The sequence below is a fragment of the Leptodactylus fuscus genome, chromosome 6 (assembly GCF_031893055.1).
Source record: "Leptodactylus fuscus isolate aLepFus1 chromosome 6, aLepFus1.hap2, whole genome shotgun sequence".
Lineage (NCBI taxonomy): Eukaryota > Metazoa > Chordata > Amphibia > Anura > Leptodactylidae > Leptodactylus > Leptodactylus fuscus.
Genome location: NC_134270.1, coordinates 54,138,176 through 54,161,935, shown reverse-complemented (window position 1 = coordinate 54,161,935; position 23,760 = coordinate 54,138,176). Strand labels below are relative to the sequence as shown.

Here is a 23,760-nt window from a genome sequence, read left to right as displayed (position 1 = left end):
AGTATTAGCAGAATTGTGCAACGCTTATGGTGGATGAGTATGAGGATGCGGAGGAATTGGAGAGGTTGAGTACAGACATGGAGTTTCATGTTGGGGTGCTTTACACAGGTGGGCACAAAAATGAAGGCTCTATCCAGTGGTGGTTCATTTTTATCAAAGTGAGCCGGTCGGCACTCTCAGCTGACAGACGGGTGCGCTTGTCAGTGATGATGCCACCGGCTGCACTGAACACCCTCTCAGATAGGACGCTGGCGGCAGGACAGGACAGCACCTCCAAGGCATATAGGGCAAGTTCAAGCCACAGGTCCAACTTCGACACCCAATACGTGTAGGGCGCAGAGGGGTCGGAGAGGACAGGGCTGTGGTCGGAAAGGTATTCCCGCAACATGCGCCTATACTTCTCACGCCTGGTGACACTAGGACCCTCCGTGGCGGCACTTTGGCGAGGGGGTGCCATCAAGGTGTCCCAGACCTTAGACAGTGTGCCCCTCGTTTGTGTGGACCGGTGAGAACTTGGTTGCCTACTGGAGGAACTGCCCTCCCTGCCGCCAACGTCACATGCTGGAAACATCTCCATCATATTCTGCACCAATTGCCTGTGGCAAGCATTGATGCGATTGGCCCTCCCCTCTACCGGAATAAAAGACGAGATGTTGTTTTTATACCGGGGGTCAAGGATAGCAAAGATCCAGTACTGGTTGTCCTCCATGATTTTGACAATACGCTTGTCGGTTGTAAAGCACCCCAACATGAACTCAGCCATGTCTGCCACAGTGTTAGTTGGCATGACTCCTCTGGCCCCACCGGAAAGTTCAATCTCCATTTCCTCCTCATCCTCCATGTCTACCCATCCGCGCTGCAACAATGGGACGATTCGAAGTTGCCCGGAAGCCTCCTGTATCACCATCACATCATCGGACAACTCTTCTTCCTCCTCCTCCTCCTCCTCCTCCTCCTCCTCCATTAAACGCAGTGAAGCGGACAGATGTGTGGACCTACTCTCCAGCTGTGACGGATCGGATGCTATCCCTAACTCCTCTGTGTGATCTGAGTTATCCCTGATGTCAATCAGGGATTCTCTCAGAACACACAAGAGCGGGATTGTAAGGCTCACCATCGCATCCTCAGAGCTCACCCTCCTTGTGGACTCCTCAAAGACCCGTAGTATGTCACAAAGGTCTCTCATCCATGGCCACTCATGGATGTGAAACTGAGGCAGCTGACTTTGTGGCACCCTAGGGTTTTGTAGCTGGTATTCCATCAAAGGTCTCTGCTGCTCAACCACTCTATTCAACATCTGAAACGTTGAGTTCCAGCGTGTGGGGACGTCGCACAAAAGCCGGTGTTGTGGCACATGCAGGCGTTGCTGGAGAGATTTTAAGCTAGCAGCGGCTACTGTCGACTTGCGAAAGTGGGCGCACATGCGCCGCACTTTCACCAGTAGCTCTGGAACATTGGGGTAGCTCTTTAGGAAACGTTGCACCACTAGGTTGAAGACGTGGGCCAGGCATGGAACATGTTGGAGTCCGGCAAGCTCCAGAGCTGCTACCAGGTTCCGGCCGTTATCACAAACGACCATGCCTGGGCCCAGGTGCAGCGGCTCAAACCATATTGCCGTCTCATCGAGGAGGGCATCCCTCACCTCGGAGGCAGTGTGCTGTCTGTCCCCCAAGCTGATCAGCTTCAGCACAGCCTGCTGACGTCTACCAACGCCAGTGCTGCAACGTTTCCAACTCGTAGCTGGGGTCAATCTAACAGCGGAGGAGGAGGCGGTGGCGGAGGAGGAGGCGGTGGCGGAGGAGGAGGCGGTAGAGGAGGAGGAGGAGGGGGGTGTTCTTCTCGTGTCCCTGCCAGGAATGTTAGGCGGGGAGACGAGGTACACCGGGCCAGTTTGGGAAGCAGTCCCAGCCTCAACTACATTCACCCAGTGTGCCGTCAGTGAAATGTAGCGTCCCTGTCCGCATGCACATGTCCACGCGTCGGTGGTCAAGTGGACCTTTGTGCAAAGCGCGGAACTAAGGGCCCGCCTGATGTTGAGTGACACGTGCTGGTGCAAGGCGGGGACGGCACACCGGGAGAAGTAGTGACGGCTAGGGACGGCATAGCGAGGTGCCGCAGTTGCCATCAGGTCCAGGAAGGCGGGAGTTTCAACAAGCCGGAACGCCAACATCTCCTGGGCCAGCAGTTTAGCGATGTTGGCGTTCAAGGCTTGCGCGTGTGGGTGGTTAGCAGTGTATTTCTGCCGCCGCTCCAATGTCTGAGAGATGGTGGGTTGTTGTAAAGAAACGCCTGATGGTGCCTTTGATGGTGCAGGAGAAGGAGATAAGACAGGACCAGGGGAGGATGAGGTAGAAGTCAACAAAGTGGCGGAGGCAGATGAAGTGGTGTCCTGGCTCGTCCTCTGGAGTGCATCGCCAGCACAGTCAGCAGTGGCAGTGGCAGAGGCAGAGGCAGTGGCAGTGGCGTGAACGGCAGGCGGCCTTTGTCCTGCCGTTGCTGCCTGCCACTGATTCCAGTGCTTGGATTCCAAATGACGGCGCATTGAAGTGGTGGACAGGTTGCTCTTCTCAGAGCCCCTAATCAATTTCGAGAGGCAAATTGTGCAGACAACACTATATCTGTCCTCGGCGCATTCCTTGAAAAAACTCCACACCTTCGAGAAACGTGCCCTCGAGGTGGGAGTTTTTCGGGGCTGGGTACGAACTGGAACATCTTGGGAGATTCCGGGTGTGGCCTGGCTTCGCCTAAGCTGCTGACCTCTGCCTCTGCCTCTAGCTACCCTTTTTGGTGCTGCACCTGCCTCAACATCCACACTACTTTCCCCGCTTGACATCCCCCCTGTCCAGGTCGGGTCAGTGTCCTCATCATCCACCACTTCCTCTTCCAACTCCTGTCTCATCTCCTCCTCCCGCACAATGCGCCGGTCAACTGGATGCCCTGACGGCAACTGCGTCACATCATCGTCGATGAGGGTGGGTTGCTGGTCATCCACCACCAAATCGAACGGAGATGGAGGAGACTCTAGTGTTTGAGCATCTGGACACAGATGCTCCTCTGTTAGGTTCGTGGAATCGTGACGTGGAGAGGCAGGTTGAGGGACAATGAAAGGAGCGGAGAACAGCTCTGGGGAGCAGGGACAGTTTGGGTTATTGTTCTGTAAAGCTTCGGAATTTTGGGAGGAAGGAAGACAAGACTGTTGGGTAATAGGAGGAGAGGAGGCAGAGTCTGACTGGCTGCTGGACAATGTGCTGTAAGCGTTCTCTGACAGCCATTGCAAGACCTGTTCCTGGTTCTCGGGCCTACTAAGGTTTGTACCCTGCAGTTTAGTTAATGTGGCAAGCAACCCTGGCACTGTGGAGTGGCGCAATGCTTGCTGCCCCACAGGAGTAGGCACGGGACGCCCTGTGGCTTCACTGCTACCTTGCTCCCCAGAACCATTCCCCCGACCTCGCCCACGGCCTCGTCCACGTCCCTTTCCGGGAGCCTTGCGCATTTTGAATTCCTAGTTAGAAATTGGCACTGTATACCAGTAGTAAAAATTGTGGGTGCACGTAACCCCAATATATTCTTTGAATTCCCAGTCAGAAACTGGCACTATATGGCAGTAGCAAGAAATGAGGGTATTTGTATTCCCAATATACTCTTTGAATTCCCAGTCAGACAATGGCACTGTATACCAGTAGTAAAAATTGTGGGTGCACGTAACCCCAATATATTCTTTGAATTCCCAGTCAGAAACTGGCACTATATGGCAGTAGCAAGAAATGAGGGTATTTGTATTCCCAATATACTCTTTGAATTCCCAGTCAGACAATGGCACTGTATACCAGTAGTAAAAATTGTGGGTGCACGTAACCCCAATATATTCTTTGAATTCCCAGTCAGAAACTGGCACTATATGGCAGTAGCAAGAAATGAGGGTATTTGTATTCCCAATATACTCTTTGAATTCCCAGTCAGACAATGGCACTGTATACCAGTAGTAAAAATTGTGGGTGCACGTAACCCCAATATATTCTTTGAATTCCCAGTCAGAAACTGGCACTATATGGCAGTAGCAAGAAATGAGGGTATTTGTATTCCCAATATACTCTTTGAATTCCCAGTCAGACAATGGCACTGTATACCAGTAGTAAAAATTGTGGGTGCACGTAACCCCAATATATTCTTTGAATTCCCAGTCAGAAACTGGCACTATATGGCAGTAGCAAGAAATGAGGGTATTTGTATTCCCAATATACTCTTTGAATTCCCAGTCAGACAATGGCACTGTATACCAGTAGTAAAAATTGTGGGTGCACGTAACCCCAATATATTCTTTGAATTCCCAGTCAGAAACTGGCACTATATGGCAGTAGCAAGAAATGAGGGTATTTGTATTCCCAATATACTCTTTGAATTCCCAGTCAGACAATGGCACTGTATACCAGTAGTAAAAATTGTGGGTGCACGTAACCCCAATATATTCTTTGAATTCCCAGTCAGAAACTGGCACTATATGGCAGTAGCAAGAAATGAGGGTATTTGTATTCCCAATATACTCTTTGAATTCCCAGTCAGACAATGGCACTGTATACCAGTAGTAAAAATTGTGGGTGCACGTAACCCCAATATATTCTTTGAATTACCAGTCAGAAACTGGCACTATATGGCAGTAGCAAGAAATGAGGGTATTTGTATTCCCAATATACTCTTTGAATTCCCAGTCAGACAATGGCACTGTATACCAGTAGTAAAAATTGTGGGTGCACGTAACCCCAATATATTCTTTGAATTCCCAGTCAGAAACTGGCACTATATGGCAGTAGCAAGAAATGAGGGTATTTGTATTCCCAATATACTCTTTGAATTCCCAGTCAGACAATGGCACTGTATACCAGTAGTAAAAATTGTGGGTGCACGTAACCCCAATATATTCTTTGAATTCCCAGTCAGAAACTGGCACTATATGGCAGTAGCAAGAAATGAGGGTATTTGTATTCCCAATATACTCTTTGAATTCCCAGTCAGACAATGGCACTGTATACCAGTAGTAAAAATTGTGGGTGCACGTAACCCCAATATATTCTTTGAATTCCCAGTCAGAAACTGGCACTATATGGCAGTAGCAAGAAATGAGGGTATTTGTATTCCCAATATACTCTTTGAATTCCCAGTCAGACAATGGCACTGTATACCAGTAGTAAAAATTGTGGGTGCACGTAACCCCAATATATTCTTTGAATTCCCAGTCAGAAACTGGCACTATATGGCAGTAGCAAGAAATGAGGGTATTTGTATTCCCAATATACTCTTTGAATTCCCAGTCAGACAATGGCACTGTATACCAGTAGTAAAAATTGTGGGTGCACGTAACCCCAATATATTCTTTGAATTCCCAGTCAGAAACTGGCACTATATGGCAGTAGCAAGAAATGAGGGTATTTGTATTCCCAATATACTCTTTGAATTCCCAGTCAGACAATGGCACTGTATACCAGTAGTAAAAATTGTGGGTGCACGTAACCCCAATATATTCTTTGAATTACCAGTCAGAAACTGGCACTATATGGCAGTAGCAAGAAATGAGGGTATTTATAACCCCAATATATTCTTTGAATTCCCAGTCAGACAATGGCACTGTATACCAGTAGTAAAAATTGTGGGTGCACGTAACCCCAATATATTCTTTGAATTCCCAGTCAGAAACTGGCACTATATGGCAGTAGCAAGAAATGAGGGTATTTGTATTCCCAATATACTCTTTGAATTCCCAGTCAGACAATGGCACTGTATACCAGTAGTAAAAATTGTGGGTGCACGTAACCCCAATATATTCTTTGAATTCCCAGTCAGAAACTGGCACTATATGGCAGTAGCAAGAAATGAGGGTATTTGTATTCCCAATATACTCTTTGAATTCCCAGTCAGACAATGGCACTGTATACCAGTAGTAAAAATTGTGGGTGCACGTAACCCCAATATATTCTTTGAATTACCAGTCAGAAACTGGCACTATATGGCAGTAGCAAGAAATGAGGGTATTTGTATTCCCAATATACTCTTTGAATTCCCAGTCAGACAATGGCACTGTATACCAGTAGTAAAAATTGTGGGTGCACGTAACCCCAATATATTCTTTGAATTCCCAGTCAGAAACTGGCACTATATGGCAGTAGCAAGAAATGAGGGTATTTGTATTCCCAATATACTCTTTGAATTCCCAGTCAGACAATGGCACTGTATACCAGTAGTAAAAATTGTGGGTGCACGTAACCCCAATATATTCTTTGAATTCCCAGTCAGAAACTGGCACTATATGGCAGTAGCAAGAAATGAGGGTATTTGTATTCCCAATATACTCTTTGAATTCCCAGTCAGACAATGGCACTGTATACCAGTAGTAAAAATTGTGGGTGCACGTAACCCCAATATATTCTTTGAATTCCCAGTCAGAAACTGGCACTATATGGCAGTAGCAAGAAATGAGGGTATTTGTATTCCCAATATACTCTTTGAATTCCCAGTCAGACAATGGCACTGTATACCAGTAGTAAAAATTGTGGGTGCACGTAACCCCAATATATTCTTTGAATTACCAGTCAGAAACTGGCACTATATGGCAGTAGCAAGAAATGAGGGTATTTATAACCCCAATATATTCTTTGAATTCCCAGTCAGACAATGGCACTGTATACCAGTAGTAAAAATTGTGGGTGCACGTAACCCCAATATATTCTTTGAATTACCAGTCAGAAACTGGCACTATATGGCAGTAGCAAGAAATGAGGGTATTTGTATTCCCAATATACTCTTTGAATTCCCAGTCAGACAATGGCACTGTATACCAGTAGTAAAAATTGTGGGTGCACGTAACCCCAATATATTCTTTGAATTCCCAGTCAGAAACTGGCACTATATGGCAGTAGCAAGAAATGAGGGTATTTGTATTCCCAATATACTCTTTGAATTCCCAGTCAGACAATGGCACTGTATACCAGTAGTAAAAATTGTGGGTGCACGTAACCCCAATATATTCTTTGAATTACCAGTCAGAAACTGGCACTATATGGCAGTAGCAAGAAATGAGGGTATTTGTATTCCCAATATACTCTTTGAATTCCCAGTCAGACAATGGCACTGTATACCAGTAGTAAAAATTGTGGGTGCACGTAACCCCAATATATTCTTTGAATTCCCAGTCAGAAACTGGCACTATATGGCAGTAGCAAGAAATGAGGGTATTTGTATTCCCAATATACTCTTTGAATTCCCAGTCAGACAATGGCACTGTATACCAGTAGTAAAAATTGTGGGTGCACGTAACCCCAATATATTCTTTGAATTCCCAGTCAGAAACTGGCACTATATGGCAGTAGCAAGAAATGAGGGTATTTGTATTCCCAATATACTCTTTGAATTCCCAGTCAGACAATGGCACTGTATACCAGTAGTAAAAATTGTGGGTGCACGTAACCCCAATATATTCTTTGAATTCCCAGTCAGACACTGGCACTATATGGCAGTAGCAAGAAATGAGGGTATTTATAACCCCAATATATTCTTTGAATTCCCAGTCAGACAATGGCACTGTATACCAGTAGTAAAAATTGTGGGTGCACGTAACCCCAATATATTCTTTGAATTCCCAGTCAGAAACTGGCACTATATGGCAGTAGCAAGAAATGAGGGTATTTGTATTCCCAATATACTCTTTGAATTCCCAGTCAGACAATGGCACTGTATACCAGTAGTAAAAATTGTGGGTGCACGTAACCCCAATATATTCTTTGAATTACCAGTCAGAAACTGGCACTATATGGCAGTAGCAAGAAATGAGGGTATTTATAACCCCAATATATTCTTTGAATTCCCAGTCAGACAATGGCACTGTATACCAGTAGTAAAAATTGTGGGTGCACGTAACCCCAATATATTCTTTGAATTACCAGTCAGAAACTGGCACTATATGGCAGTAGCAAGAAATGAGGGTATTTATAACCCCAATATATTCTTTGAATTCCCAGTCAGACAATGGCACTGTATACCAGTAGTAAAAATTGTGGGTGCACGTAACCCCAATATATTCTTTGAATTCCCAGTCAGAAACTGGCACTATATGGCAGTAGCAAGAAATGAGGGTATTTGTATTCCCAATATACTCTTTGAATTCCCAGTCAAACAATGGCACTGTATACCAGTAGTAAAAATTGTGGGTGCACGTAACCCCAATATATTCTTTGAATTACCAGTCAGAAACTGGCACTATATGGCAGTAGCAAGAAATGAGGGTATTTATAACCCCAATATATTCTTTGAATTCCCAGTCAGACAATGGCACTGTATACCAGTAGTAAAAATTGTGGGTGCACGTAACCCCAATATATTCTTTGAATTACCAGTCAGAAACTGGCACTATATGGCAGTAGCAAGAAATGAGGGTATTTGTATTCCCAATATACTCTTTGAATTCCCAGTCAGACAATGGCACTGTATACCAGTAGTAAAAATTGTGGGTGCACGTAACCCCAATATATTCTTTGAATTACCAGTCAGAAACTGGCACTATATGGCAGTAGCAAGAAATGAGGGTATTTATAACCCCAATATATTCTTTGAATTCCCAGTCAGACAATGGCACTGTATACCAGTAGTAAAAATTGTGGGTGCACGTAACCCCAATATATTCTTTGAATTCCCAGTCAGACACTGGCACTATATGGCAGTAGCAAGAAATGAGGGTATTTGTATTCCCAATATATTCTTTGAATTCCCAGTCAGACAATGGCACTGTATACCAGTAGTAAAAATTGTGGGTGCACGTAACCCCAATATATTCTTTGAATTACCAGTCAGAAACTGGCACTATATGGCAGTAGCAAGAAATGAGGGTATTTGTATTCCCAATATACTCTTTGAATTCCCAGTCAGACAATGGCACTGTATACCAGTAGTAAAAATTGTGGGTGCACGTAACCCCAATATATTCTTTGAATTACCAGTCAGAAACTGGCACTATATGGCAGTAGCAAGAATGAGGGTATTTATAACCCCAATATATTCTTTGAATTCCCAGTCAGACAATGGCACTGTATACCAGTAGTAAAAATTGTGGGTGCACGTAACCCCAATATATTCTTTGAATTCCCAGTCAGAACTGGCACTATATGGCAGTAGCAAGAATGAGGGTATTTGTATTCCCAATATACTCTTTGAATTCCCAGTCAAACAATGGCACTGTATACCAGTAGTAAAAATTGTGGGTGCACGTAACCCCAATATATTCTTTGAATTACCAGTAGTCAGAAACTGGCACTATATGGCAGTAGCAAGAAATGAGGGTATTTATAACCCCAATATATTCTTTGAATTCCCAGTCAGACAATGGCACTGTATACCAGTAGTAAAAATTGTGGGTGCACGTAACCCCAATATATTCTTTGAATTACCAGTCAGAAACTGGCACTATATGGCAGTAGCAAGAAATGAGGGTATTTATAACCCCAATATATTCTTTGAATTCCCAGTCAGACAATGGCACTGTATACCAGTAGTAAAAATTGTGGGTGCACGTAACCCCAATATATTCTTTGAATTACCAGTCAGAAACTGGCACTATATGGCAGTAGCAAGAAATGAGGGTATTTATAACCCCAATATATTCTTTGAATTCCCAGTCAGACAATGGCACTGTATACCAGTAGTAAAAATTGTGGGTGCACGTAACCCCAATATATTCTTTGAATTCCCAGTCAGACACTGGCACTATATGGCAGTAGCAAGAAATGAGGGTATTTGTATTCCCAATATATTCTTTGAATTCCCAGTCAGACAATGGCACTGTATACCAGTAGTAAAAATTGTGGGTGCACGTAACCCCAATATATTCTTTGAATTCCCAGTCAGACACTGGCACTATATGGCAGTAGCAAGAAATGAGGGTATTTGTATTCCCAATATATTCTTTGAATTCCCAGTCAGACAATGGCACTGTATACCAGTAGTAAAAATTGTGGGTGCACGTAACCCCAATATATTCTTTGAATTCCCAGTCAGACACTGGCACTATATGGCAGTAGCAAGAAATGAGGGTATTTGTATTCCCAATATATTCTTTGAATTCCCAGTCAGACAATGGCACTGTATACCAGTAGTAAAAATTGTGGGTGCACGTAACCCCAATATATTCTTTGAATTACCAGTCAGAAACTGGCACTATATGGCAGTAGCAAGAAATGAGGGTATTTATAACCCCAATATATTCTTTGAATTCCCAGTCAGACAATGGCACTGTATACCAGTAGTAAAAATTGTGGGTGCACGTAACCCCAATATATTCTTTGAATTACCAGTCAGAAACTGGCACTATATGGCAGTAGCAAGAAATGAGGGTATTTATAACCCCAATATATTCTTTGAATTCCCAGTCAGACAATGGCACTGTATACCAGTAGTAAAAATTGTGGGTGCACGTAACCCCAATATATTCTTTGAATTCCCAGTCAGACACTGGCACTATATGGCAGTAGCAAGAAATGAGGGTATTTGTATTCCCAATATATTCTTTGAATTCCCAGTCAGACAATGGCACTGTATACCAGTAGTAAAAATTGTGGGTGCACGTAACCCCAATATATTCTTTGAATTCCCAGTCAGACACTGGCACTATATGGCAGTAGCAAGAAATGAGGGTATTTGTATTCCCAATATATTCTTTGAATTCCCAGTCAGACAATGGCACTGTATACCAGTAGTAAAAATTGTGGGTGTATATAGCCCCAATTCTATTGCTAGGGGACTTGCAGGGTATTTCTGGGGTGAAGGTGGGGGGGCACACCGTTGGAACGGGTATCGGGGTATATATCGGGTATACGGGAATACACTGACAGTGTATTCCATTCAGGATTCTGGGAAAGCTGGGTTGCGGCGATTGAGCCCGTCAGTGCCACGTTACACTGACAAGCTTCTCCCTGGAATTTAGCTCTTACAAGAGCTGTTGGTTGTCTTCTCCTTCCTATCCTAGCCTGTCCCTGCCTACCCAGAATCTAAGCCCTAGCTAGCTGGACGGAAACCTCCGTCCTCGGTGAATTGCAAGCTCAGAATGACGCGAACCTGGGCGGCGCTGTTCTTTTAAATTAGAGGTCACATGTTTTCGGCAGCCAATGGGTTTTGCCTACTTTTTTCAACGTCACCGGTGTCGTAGTTCCTGTCCCACCTACCCTGCGCTGTTATTGGAGCAAAAAAGGCGCCAGGGAAGGTGGGAGGGGAATCGAGTAATGGCGCACTTTACCACGCGGTGTTCGATTCGATTCGAACATGCCGAACAGCCTAATATCCGATCGAACATGAGTTCGATAGAACACTGTTCGCTCATCTCTAAACAAGATTACTTCTGAAAATGACTGACTCGTAACCAATCCAATACATGTTAGGCTAGGTTCACATCTGCATTTGGGTTTCCAATCGAGAAAACTAATCCGCATTAAAAAAATGCGGATAGGGGGACGGAATCCTTGAACGTAGATGTGAATCAAGCCATAGGTTTGTTTTGTTGTCCATTGATATTGACCACCAGTATATAAGAGGTCTGATCCCAGTTTCGCACAGCATTAACAGATCAACATTAAGATTTTCTACAAGTTCACGTCAATTTTTTTTATTTCAGATCACGGCTAGTGGGAAAGACCTCCCTCCTCTCTGTGGTGAGAACATACCTCCAGAAATTGACACAAGGAGCAATAAGGTGGACATTGTATTCACAACAGATGGATCAGGACATCACACAGGATGGAAAATACAATATACAACCAAAGGTCAGAGCAAAATTTGTTTTCACACTTCACAGTCTTTAAATTGTACTTATTCTGTACATTTGAACGACTTTTGATTTTCTGACACCATCTGTGTCATTTATAAATGTTATTATATCGTTTGTACTTTATTAACAGCTTTTGGCTCCATTCTGTGAAATCCTGTACTGATTTCAACACAAGATTTCACAGAAAGGAGCCCAAATCTGTTAATAAAGTTTATTACAAGATATATTAATAATATAAATGCTGCCAGAAAATCAAAAGTTATTTGAAAGTTTAGGTTGGCTTTCAGTATAGAGCCATTTATCCTTACTTCATAGGGTATTACATACAAATGTAACAAAAAATTGCCACTATATGCAGTATGCAGCCTGTATTCTACAGACCACTTGCATGCTTGAATTTTACTAGTAGGTGGATCTCTCTTCCTATATGCATATGGTGGAACACATTTTCCATATGCTTTATTAGACACAGAGGTCTTTAAACAAATTATTGACCCATTGTGGTTTCTATAGGAAGTCTGGAGAGGAGACGGTACCCTTGCTATTTTCTGCTTTCCTCCAGGATGGTGCTAAGTACCCCTGCAAACTTGTGAGGATTCCCTTTGTCACCTAGTATAGAATATTAATAAGGACCTTTCAGCTCTCCAGACATATCTGCTTTAGTAAATACTTGAATTCCCCATGAAATAACAGTTTTGACCATCATTTCTTTGTTGTTCCTTCCTTCTGTCTCTACCCCCTTCCCTCATAAATTGTAAGCCCTCGCGGGCAGGGCCCTCTACCCCACTGTGCCAATCAGTCATTGTTAGTATTATGTCTACCTGTATATTGTATTGTATTTTATGTAACCCCCAAATGTAAAGCACCATGGAATTAATGGTGCTATATAAATAAATAATAATAATCATAATAATAATAATAATAATAATAATAATAATAATAATAAATATTTTAGCAATGAATTAACAACTAGGCATTACTGTTTCCCTTGTCAAAATGGCCCTACAAAGTCTGTTGGTACTGACTGGACAGTGTCAGGATATATATGGACACAATACTAATTCATAACACCCAGGAGTCAATTTATTCAAGAATTTCTTTGAGAATAACATAATCTACATAGTGTAAATATCAAAAGATATTCTACAGGTTATTTCCTGTAGTATGCCACTATTCACTAATACAAGCAATTAGATATTAGGAATGTGCAGAATTTCCTTGTATGGCTATTTCCATACATTATGCATGTCCATAACAGTGAGTTTCACACAACCCCCTCCCCCCCGTGTATAATTTACTTATCTCACAAGGCACACTCTCCTGGCGGCTCTCCATTGTTACTATTGTAATTGCAGAGATTGATGATAAGTATCTGGCTCCATTCCCTGTTTATTCTAATCCAAGGTCAAGGATGAAATACTAAAAGTAAGATTCTCAGCCAGTAATTACATTTACATTAAGATATTCAGATTACAATTACAGCATAGGAGACTGAGTGATAACAAAATGCCATACAATACCGTTATCAGGCACCTACTCCCCTGAAATTGTTGGCCCATGAGCGGATGTGATTGTTACATTGTAACTGCAAATATTAAACAATAGCAAAAAAGTCATAAAGTTATCTTAATCCATAGCCCTTCCATGTCCTGATCCCGTGCTGCCACCTAGAGGTCGTTTTACACCTGAAAAGAAGACCTATGTGGTGAAGGATCGACTTTCACTTTCTTGTGAGAAAGGATATGTGTTGGAACAGGTAAGACAAGATAGAATGATTTGGTACCTGTGGTTGTATTATTATACAATATGAATGAAGGAATGAATGAATGAACGAACGAACGAATAAATGGCAGAAAAAAATATAATCCTGCCTTCAATGTACAAAAATATAACCATATACAAAAATATAATTTATATATAAGATGATATCTAGTACAATACTGCTTCTATCTGCAACAACATATGTACTATAGTACTGCACATACACAACACTATACTGCTATAATACTGCTTCTATATGCAAGAATCTAAATAGTATAGTGTGAAGTTTACATGATTATTCATGTAATGTATGAAAAAACATTGTTATCCTTAAAAGCTGAATGCTAGATATAGTTGCTTATGCTTGACACTGGTATAATGTTATATGATAAGATAGCGCCTGTATTCAAGATGGGTGCAAGGAAAACAAATGCTTGGCTTGCTGCCACAAGACAGCTCCCCAAGGTTGCCACGCAGTAACGGGAGCAGCTGGCTATATATGGCACTGCTTAAACTTTTTTTGTTTGATTGAGATTTACCATACCAATCAGGAGTGAATATGAAAACTTATGTTGTTGTTATATCACTTCCTTTCTCTGCTACTATTTAACCCCCGTGGTCTCAATAAGAAGTGCGTCAGCACACATTCTTTTGCTGAGGGAAGAACGAATACCAACACAGAGTGGTGTGACTTCTTTATCGCCTGGCACTCATCCTATTTAATTAGGATGATGACAGTTACCCAGGATTATTGGTCATTTAGTCATAAACGCGACTATGACCTTATCATAGTACTTCTCCCTATGTACAATAGATCTACTATAATATGACCACCTAGTAACAATAATTACTATGAAGTACCAGCACAGTCAATGAGGTTTTACAACAATTACGATTTACTCTGGGGTTTTACAGCAGCAGGAGTCCTACAGCCATTCAATAATTCCTATAAGTGGGTCACTGCAAAAATCACCCCATTTGAGGCAATTTGCACCAGGGCAACGTTTAAGAAAACACACTGCCCATTTTCTATGCTGAAAATTTTGCACTGTGGTCGCCCTATGTGACTCTAGCCTAAGGGTCCATTCACACGGAGTAACGTGCCGCGTGATGGGGCACGTATACGGCGTGTGAGACTTTGCGCGCCATAAAAGCTCCCATTGATTTCAGTGGGAGCCTGGATCGTATACGCCACGTTATTCTGCGGCCGTGATTTTGCGGCCGCAAAATAACGCGGCGTTTACGATCCAGGCTCCCATTGAAATCAATGGGATAGGATTATAGGATTCAGCAAAGGTCCTTATAGGTAGAGCGCAAAAGAGGGATTCTAGGCTTTTTAAGAGTCAAACAATGCAAATGAATCTCAAAACATTTTTTTCTGTTCACGTAGCCATATGAGGGTTTATTCTTTGCATGAACAAGCCTGGAAGCAAAACACCGGACAGATCTTATTCCTGTAAGATTACCAGCCAAGACGTCACGGAAGCACGCGGATATCATTTATATGTCATCCATATCATTTTCTCACAGACCAGTACACTCACACATAAAAGAATATTTGAAACATATACGTGTCTAAAGTCATGGACGTCTTCAGGCAGAATATTTTAATGGATTTTGGTTATAAAAACATGACTTTATTCACTAGATTAACTTTGTTACCATTTTAAGCACTAAAAAAGCTCTGCAATAACTTTCCTGAAACAACTGTCTAACTTTCTTTACAGTACTTCAATAAGGTGTTCCATGTACTCCACAATGTCCCACGTGTGCTGTATCTGTATATTGCATTTTATTATAGTAATAAACCCTGATGAACTCACAGGTGGTTAAAGTCACATCAAAAGGATGTCAGCATTATATCTCCGAACACAGCTCCATAGAGGTCAGACTCATGAGCTGAGGTCAGAAACATGATGACATGACAGTTCAGCACATCCTCGGTCCCATGCTGATCGGCAGAAAATCCTTGGCTTTATTATGCTGTACAGAAGTATATTTGCTGTCACAGTATATAGCATAGCGGCTCAGGTTTTTTCCCTGTAACAATATCAGAGTATTGGGGCTGATTTTTCCGTTGACTTAAAAAAAAGAAAGTGATTTTAAAAAAAATTACAAAAATAATAATGATCCAAACTGAGAGTTTCAGGCGGTGCAGCAATAGTGGGGTGACATAATGCTGCACTACTTCTTGTACATATGAATGTACTTTTAGGTTAAGGCTACATAGTCACTTTGGCCATGATTCCAACCAACGATTGTTGTGTCATCCCGCAACTCCTTCACTAATGTTAGTAGATAGGGTCACACTGCGACATGACGGTGCCGCAACCACAACTTCTAGTCAGAAAAAAGTCAATAATTGCTTGACTTTTTTGCAGAGTTGAGGGGATATCGTTACTCCATAGGGAGAGAACCACCATTTAGGTGTGTGGAGTCTTATTAAGCCATGATATTAAGCCATGAGCGCTGACTGTATCTGGTAAAATCCCAACATCATTGCAAACAAAGGCCTCTGAGAAGGTCGGCATGATGTTAAAGGGAGCGCCCTCTATAGGTTTGCTTGATTGAGACTCTGTCTTCCTAATTACATCATGGAAGATAGACTTGCACATTCTCAGTCAGCGCCCTCTATTGGTGTGCATACTTGAGGCACTGGCTTCCTAATTACATCATGGAAGTCAGATTTGCATATTCTTCCCATGTTCCATTGCAGTGGAGCGCTCATGGCTTAATAAGACTCCACATATAGTATAATCACACCTACGATGTAATAAACCTCACCCATCCCTCCATTAACGTTAGAGTCCATTAGACACACAAGATCCAGTTGTGTCTGTGTGATTCATATTCCAATTATAGTCTTTTGGACTATACACAGTAATACTTAGAGTAGACTGCATTCACAAAAGCCATGTCAGGAAGCTCCCGCTGCATTGTTTTTGTGCTAATGTTAATGCCACAATTTGGTATTCTGCAGTTATTAAGTTAGCAGATCATGGGTGACTTCTATGCACTGTGTGCCTCAGTTCTTGGAAAACCTGCGCTATAACTTTGCTTGGTCCACCACTTTATGACTCAGTTCAGGGGTGTAACTTGAAGGGGTGCAGACAGTGCAGTTGCACCAGGACCCTGGACCCTAAGAGGGCCCATAAGCACTGGCATCAGTATTGAGATTGCAGCTTCCATCTGGCCCATAAACCAAGGAGACTACAGATTATCCTAACCACACTAAGGTTGATCAAATTCCTTAGCATCTGTAACCATCACTATCAAGAATGTGCTGTAGGGATGAAGTAGGGGGCCGCAGACAGAAGATTACATCAGGGCCCACAAGACACCTCTGACTGAGTTATTCCTAAACACTGACACTTCTCAATAATACCATTCATAGCTGATGGTGTAATATCTAGGAGGAAATACATTTATAGACTGACTTGTTACAATGATTACATCCTATTATAGTACCAGGCTGGAATTCAGTAAGGTTTTTAGAACAAGCTATTTTTTCACAATTATTTACAAGGTGGACCTCATGCGTAGGCGCTGGGTCTATACACAGGTAGTAATAGGACTGAATGAAATACCTGAAGACATTGATTAATAGCTGACACCTGAGAACATACAGTAGCTAACGGTGAAAAAATAGTCATCACAGGGGCCGACGAAACATTTCTCATTGTCACATGTCACAAGACAGAATGATGAACATTAAAGGGATTGTCCGGGATGAAATTATATTCCTACACGAAGCTAAACACCCTTGCCCTGCAAACTTTCTAACCTATTTACTTTACAAAGAAATCTATATTTACTTAGATCACCGCGACAGTCATGTGACCGCCCCTGGCACATTTTCTAGGGATGTTCCTTTTCCTTGTTTCTGGAAACGAAACATCACCAATATTAACACCTCCCCCCACCCCACCCCATCATATGTACCTGTCTTTCTGTCCAAGTCTTCTGGGCATAGAACATCACTTCCTCCTGGGGTGCCGATTCCTCCTCTTCTTGACATCTGCCAGCCACCCATGTCCGTACAATAGAGCTGCAGTGTTTTCTACAGCATATGCCAGCACTCCGGCTCTATTGAGAAGACACTGGTAGCGGAGGAGCCATCTCCACAGAAGGAAGTGATCTCCTGTGCCCAGAAGAAAGGTAGCTATGATGGGGTGGGGAGGTGGGCTGAGTTAGTTAGTTGGGAAGGGCTAGTAGTGGGTGAACTAGCTAGGGAAACAGGGAGGGGGTGCGAGAGAGGGAGGGGGAGGTAGGGTGAGTCAACTCTGAGTATAATGCAATACATCATTGTAGCTGTAGGAAAACAGAACAGGAAACTACACATGTAAACAAGTGCAGACAACGCATTAACATAATTTTCTGTTTCCTTCACAGAATAAGCTAATATTATCTTCATTCACAGCAATATGCCGCAGTGATGGGACTTGGGATAAACCACTCCCAAAATGCACCAGTAAGTTCTGCATACTTACACTATTTCAAACATTCTCAGGTTGATAACTTGTCAAGAAGTTCTACGAAATTGACAAAACAGATCAGATGAAAAACCCCTTTAGGCCGGGGCCCCATGTGGCGTAAACGCCATGATTTGAAATTGCAATGTTTTACAGTCAGAGCAAAGTGGATGGGATTCTAGTGAATCCCATTCCCACATTGTGGTAAAAACTGTGGTGCGGAAATGTGGCGATTTCCAAAACTGATGCAGTTTTGGAAATCGCAATATGTCAATTATACCTACGGAAACGCCGGCAATTTCCCAATAGGTATAATTGAAAAAGAATGTCCGCAGAGGAAACCTCTGCAAACTTTCTGTCTAAAGCGCTGCAGTCAAGAACCGCGATGCGTCACCGACGCGTTTTTTCCCGCTGCTTTTTTGCTGTGGAACGCCACGTGGAGCCTTAGCCTTAAACACTACAGTCTTAATTAGTAAAAATAGGTTCATCAATATGTTATAGTAATACATTTTTCTACGTCCAGTTATAGATTGCGGCCCCCCTGATGACCTTGAACATGGAAATTTCACATTCGAAACAGAGAGCAAATTGACAATATACAATGCAAAAATACTGTACAAATGTAACGAACCTTTTTACAAAATGACAGATGATCGAGGTAAGACAGTTACTACTTGTGTGTAAATGTACAACAAAGATGACTAAAAATAGAGGTAGAACGGACATGGAGGTTTTAGTCTATAAAAATATACATAAAAACATGTTTAATAGAGATAAGCGAACAGTAAAATATTTGATATTCAATATTCGTTTTGAATAGCCCCTCAATATTCGACTATTCGAACGAATATCGAACCCCATTATAGTCTATGGGGGAAAATGCTCGTCTCAGGGGATCCCACTATTTGACTCAGGAGAGTCACCAAGTCCACTATGACACCCCAGGAAATGATGCCTACACCCTGGAATGCAACTGGGACAGCAAGGGAAGCATGTCTGTGGGCATCTAACATGCCCAAGTCACTGTATTACGTCGGGATCCCTGTCAGCTTGCGATATGCGGGAGCTGACTTTTTCCCATAGGAATGCATTGACCAGCATTGATTGGCCGAATGCCATACAGAGTACAGCATTCGGCCAATCAACGCTGGTTCTGCCGGAGGCTCGTCTGTGAGGAGGCGGAGTCTAAGATCGGACCAGAATGGAGACTGCTGTGGAACAATCTTAGCATAGGAATGCATTGACCAGCTTTGATTGGCCGAATGTCATACAGAGTACAGTATTCAGCCAATCAACGCTGGTTCTGCCGGAGGAGGCAGAATCTAACATTGGTCCACAGCAGTCTCCATTCTGGTTCGATCTTAGACTCCGCCTCCTCACAGACGAGCCTCCGTCAGAACCAGCGTTGATTGGCCAAATGCTGTACTCTGTATGGCATTCAGCCAATCAACGCTGGTCAATGCATTCCTATGGGAAAAAGTCAGCTCGTGCATATCGCAAGCTGACAGGGATCCCGACCAGATAGAGCCCCAAAGAGCTGTGTGAGTAACATTCCCACCTAAATAAAGGTAATTCCTAGCTAACCCTGCCTGTACATCTATCCCTGTCTAGTTCACAGTCTCAAATTAACCAAATGTTAAATTCACCATTCGTATAAAGTGGAGGTCACCTGATTTAGCCAGCCAATTACTTTTTCCTATTTTTCTCGATGCCTCCGTTGTTGTAGTTCCTGTCCCACCTCCCCTGAGCAGTTATTGGTGCAAAAAAAGTGCCAGGGAAGGTGGATACAAATGTTTAGTGCGTTTGCCTTGGGTATTCGATTGGAATCGAATACCTCGAACGGCCTGATATTTGCTCGAATATCTATTCGATCGAACAGTGTTCGCTCATCTTTATCCTTTAACCTTTTAAGGACGCAGGGTAGTCCGTACATTAATGCTCTGCGACTTTTTTCATATTTTTCTTCTCTAATGTATAGCTTTTTTTTATTATTTTTCTTTCGACATAGCTATGTGGGGGCTTATTCTTTTCATGTACTTTCATTTGGCACCAATTTGCAGTTATACAATATTATACTATATAATATAATGTTTTGATTAGCTTTTATTGTTTTTTTGTTGGGTCTGTGTAAAAAAAAAAAAATTTTTGCATTCAGTTTTTAGGGCACTGACATAAAAATGTAATGGCAGCATTGCCCGGCGGGTCGAAATGATTATAGTGATACCATATTTATATTGGTTTTATTATGTTTTACTGCCTTTACTAATAAAACGTCATTTTTTTTTTTTAAATAAACAATTTTACTGGGGTTACTGTGTTCCACCACCTATAATTTTTTACTGTTTTGCAAATGGAACTATGTAGATGTATAGATAGCAATTTTTGGTATGTATGACTTGTTGATCACCTTTTATCGCTATTTTTTACAGCGTTCACTGTATGGGATAAATAACGGTATTTTTGGATAGTGCTGACATATTCGCATATGGGGATACCTAACATGTTGGTTTACTTTATTTTGTTTGCATTATGGTTTTTTTTTTTAACTTTATATTATTTTTTATACTTTTTTTTTTTTTAACAGTTTTTGTGTTCCTCAAGGGGGCTTGAACTTGGGATTTGCAATGTACTGTGTAATACAGATGAGACCTGGAAAACGCTATCCTATTAGGGCACTGAGCTTTAACTATACACTCAGTGTGATGTAATAATACAGTACAGAGCGTGAAGGGCTTTTTTCACTTTTTGTTGCTACAAGCGTTCATTTGGTGGTTTCTAGACAAATTAGAAGCTAAACAAAAATTTTGTGTGTGGATACGTATACATATATAATTTATTAATATGCATTTATTTACTTATTGTTTACAGCCAGATATCAGTGTGGAGACAGTAGACACTGGGAAGAGATCAATACTAGGAGTAAAACACTCCCAACCTGCAAGCCTGGTATGTGAACGGCAACCAATCTTAAGATTAGACTATTGATGTTCTGCAATGTTACTGTTTCTAATAACCTGATAAGTTTGAGGTATGCAATGTTTCTACCAAGGCAGGACTACACAGTCACATTGTTGTCAGCCATAAAACACAGCCATCTTTTATTTATTCTACTTGCTTATATAGCACCAACATACTCTGCAGCGCTTTACAGGTATTACCATCAGCGTACCAAGTAGGGCTCACAATCTAAATTCACTATCAGTATGTCTTTGCAAAAACTGGAGGAAAATCAAAAAAAAAACAAACTCTATGTTGTCCTTGGTGGATTTGTGCCACCGTGCTGCTCCAATACACACTTCTTTTATAGACTGACATAAACAAATGCCATTCATGATGTAATCTATCTCCACAGTTACTTTTGTAACTATTTTAATGTCGGACAACAATAAAAGTTAATTTTTATCTATCAAATTGGATTTCTTCCTGATCGGAACGGACAAAATCTTTTATTGGAATCTATATTTGTTTCTGCCTGGAGTCCGTGCAGTCGTTTCCAGCTCTCAGGATTTTTATATGGTGTCAGCTCATGTAATTTTTTTCTTTTTTATATAAACAAGTGGCACTAATGCTAGGTTCACACTAGCGTTTAGTTCTTTGACATCCGCTTCAAAGACAGTTTTCCCATTCATTTTAATGGGAGTGACACAAATTTTTACTTTTAGTTTTTTTGCATTGAAAGACAATCTTGAATCCAAAATGCCAGCCTAAATGAAAATGCCAAATAGGGCTCCCCAAAAAAACAGATGAGATGCATGACAGCATAGCCCTCTGTCATCCCTCTTAGTTCTATGGAATTGATAGGCCAGATCAACAACTTCATCTCCTTTAATTTTTGAAAGCCACCAATGGCCTTCATAAATGGCTAACAGCCAGGAACAATGAGAAGGGAGAATGCTTCTCTAATTTATTAAAAAGCTAGGAACTGAATGGAGCCAGAGTCACAGTAGGTAACTTTTTTCCTTCACCACCCAAAATTGGTCTTGGCTCCACAGACGTGCTGCTGACAGTAACCACTAAGAGGAAGGAAGCCCGTGTGGCACTTGTCTTTATGCTGTCACTCACATGCTACTTTAAGGTGCCATTTGGTGTCTGTATTATCCCCAAGCTGATGTCTCCATTCACATGTATGAGACTTCCAGAGAGAGTCCCTCACTGTGGAAACGCAGTGTTTTTTGTTGCAGATTTTGCTGCGGTTTGTTGAGCCAAAGTCAGGAGTGGATTTAACAGAAGGGATATGTCTAAGAACTTACTTTATATTTTCCATTCCAACAAAAAAAGTTGCATTTCCACAATATGGGGCCCCAGGCTTTACATCAGTCATGGTGACCTAGAAGGCATGTTGTGCAGTACATGTGCTGAAAACAAATGTGCAATAGACAAGGGCTCTCATTTACAGGTCTTATTAATTAAAATTGGATCTATTTACACGATTGTATAGTTGTCTGGACACCTTCTTCAGAATACTAGCATTTCTGCACAGTAGCAATGGAATTGTAAAGAAAAGCAAATTCTGCCATATTTATCCTCCAAATGCTTAAATTTTCTGCTATTTTTAGCAACATGTAGAATCTTACTTCGTACAACAGCACTGATAAAACTCCAAAATATAAACTGGACTGGTATAAACTGGTAGCCTTATGTATTCATTCTCCATCTCTCTTTCTCATCTCAGATTGCGGTGTCAAACAGCCACGGCCATATCAAAGGATAACTGGGGGCAAACCAGCCTTTTTGGGCGATTTTCCCTGGCAAGTTTATCTCCAAAATGACCAAGTTAAAGGAGGTGGCGCACTTCTTGATGACAAATGGATTATAACAGCTGCTCATGTAGTCTACGGAGATAAAAATGAGCTTGAAAGTATTATAAAACATTTGGTCATAAAAACTGGATTTATCTTGCAAGACGACACCAATGCTCATAAAGCGATTGCCAAATCTATTTTCATTCATCCAGACTACACGGACGATCAATCCTACAACAATGATATTGCTCTGATTAAATTGCAAGATAAGGTCCCAATGAATGAACGCACCTTGGCCATCTGTCTTCCAACCAAAGACAAACGGTTCGTGATAAATGACTCTGAGGATAGTCATGTCACAGGGCAAGTGTCTGGTTGGGGCAGATCTAAACATAGAGCAAGTGGGACAAAAAAGCTGTTTTATGTTGATGTGGATGTTGTGGATCGAGTGACATGCAATACTGCCTATCAGAAGAAGCTAAACGTTGGAAATAAAGTTTTGATCACTGACAACATGTTCTGCGCTGGTGAGGAAGGGAAGGATTCTTGTAAAGGGGACAGTGGTGGAGCGCTTGTATTTAAAGACGACACCACTGAGAAATGGTTTATTGGGGGGATAGTATCCTGGGGTGCAGAGGATTGCGGTGCTAGGGACCAATATGGTGTTTATACTAGAGTGACTAACTACCTTGACTGGATCAAAGACACAATCACGGCTAACAGTGACTGAGGATGAACCGTAGGATAAGCCATGCATAAGGAGCATCACAATGATTGTCTATTGATATACATTACTACTGTTGACACTGTCTCCATGAAAACCTGATCCTGTACTGTGACAGAAAACATCATTCCCTGTATATTGATTTTAAAAAAAACTAATATAAAACTCTCACAATCAATGTTTTTAGGTCAATTTGTTTAGAATATCATACAATATTCTGAATTGAAATGTATTTACAGTAAGTGGTCATTCACTTTTTGGACA

General features: G+C 41.9%; 1 protein-coding gene across 1 annotated transcript in view; it reads left to right on the top strand.

Moving 5' to 3' along the window:
- The window catches only part of MASP2 (MBL associated serine protease 2), a 50,679-nt gene extending 27,176 nt beyond the window's left edge, over window positions 1-23,503 (top strand). The window contains exons 6-11 of the mRNA XM_075279034.1: window positions 11,645-11,792; window positions 13,435-13,553; window positions 17,951-18,029; window positions 18,554-18,688; window positions 20,899-20,976; window positions 22,703-23,503. Of these exons, the coding sequence (XP_075135135.1) occupies window positions 11,645-11,792; window positions 13,435-13,553; window positions 17,951-18,029; window positions 18,554-18,688; window positions 20,899-20,976; window positions 22,703-23,502 (1,359 nt within the window). The 3' untranslated portion in view covers window position 23,503. The remainder of the gene's footprint in view (window positions 1-11,644; window positions 11,793-13,434; window positions 13,554-17,950; window positions 18,030-18,553; window positions 18,689-20,898; window positions 20,977-22,702) is intronic.
- Window positions 23,504-23,760: the final 257 nt, after the last annotated feature.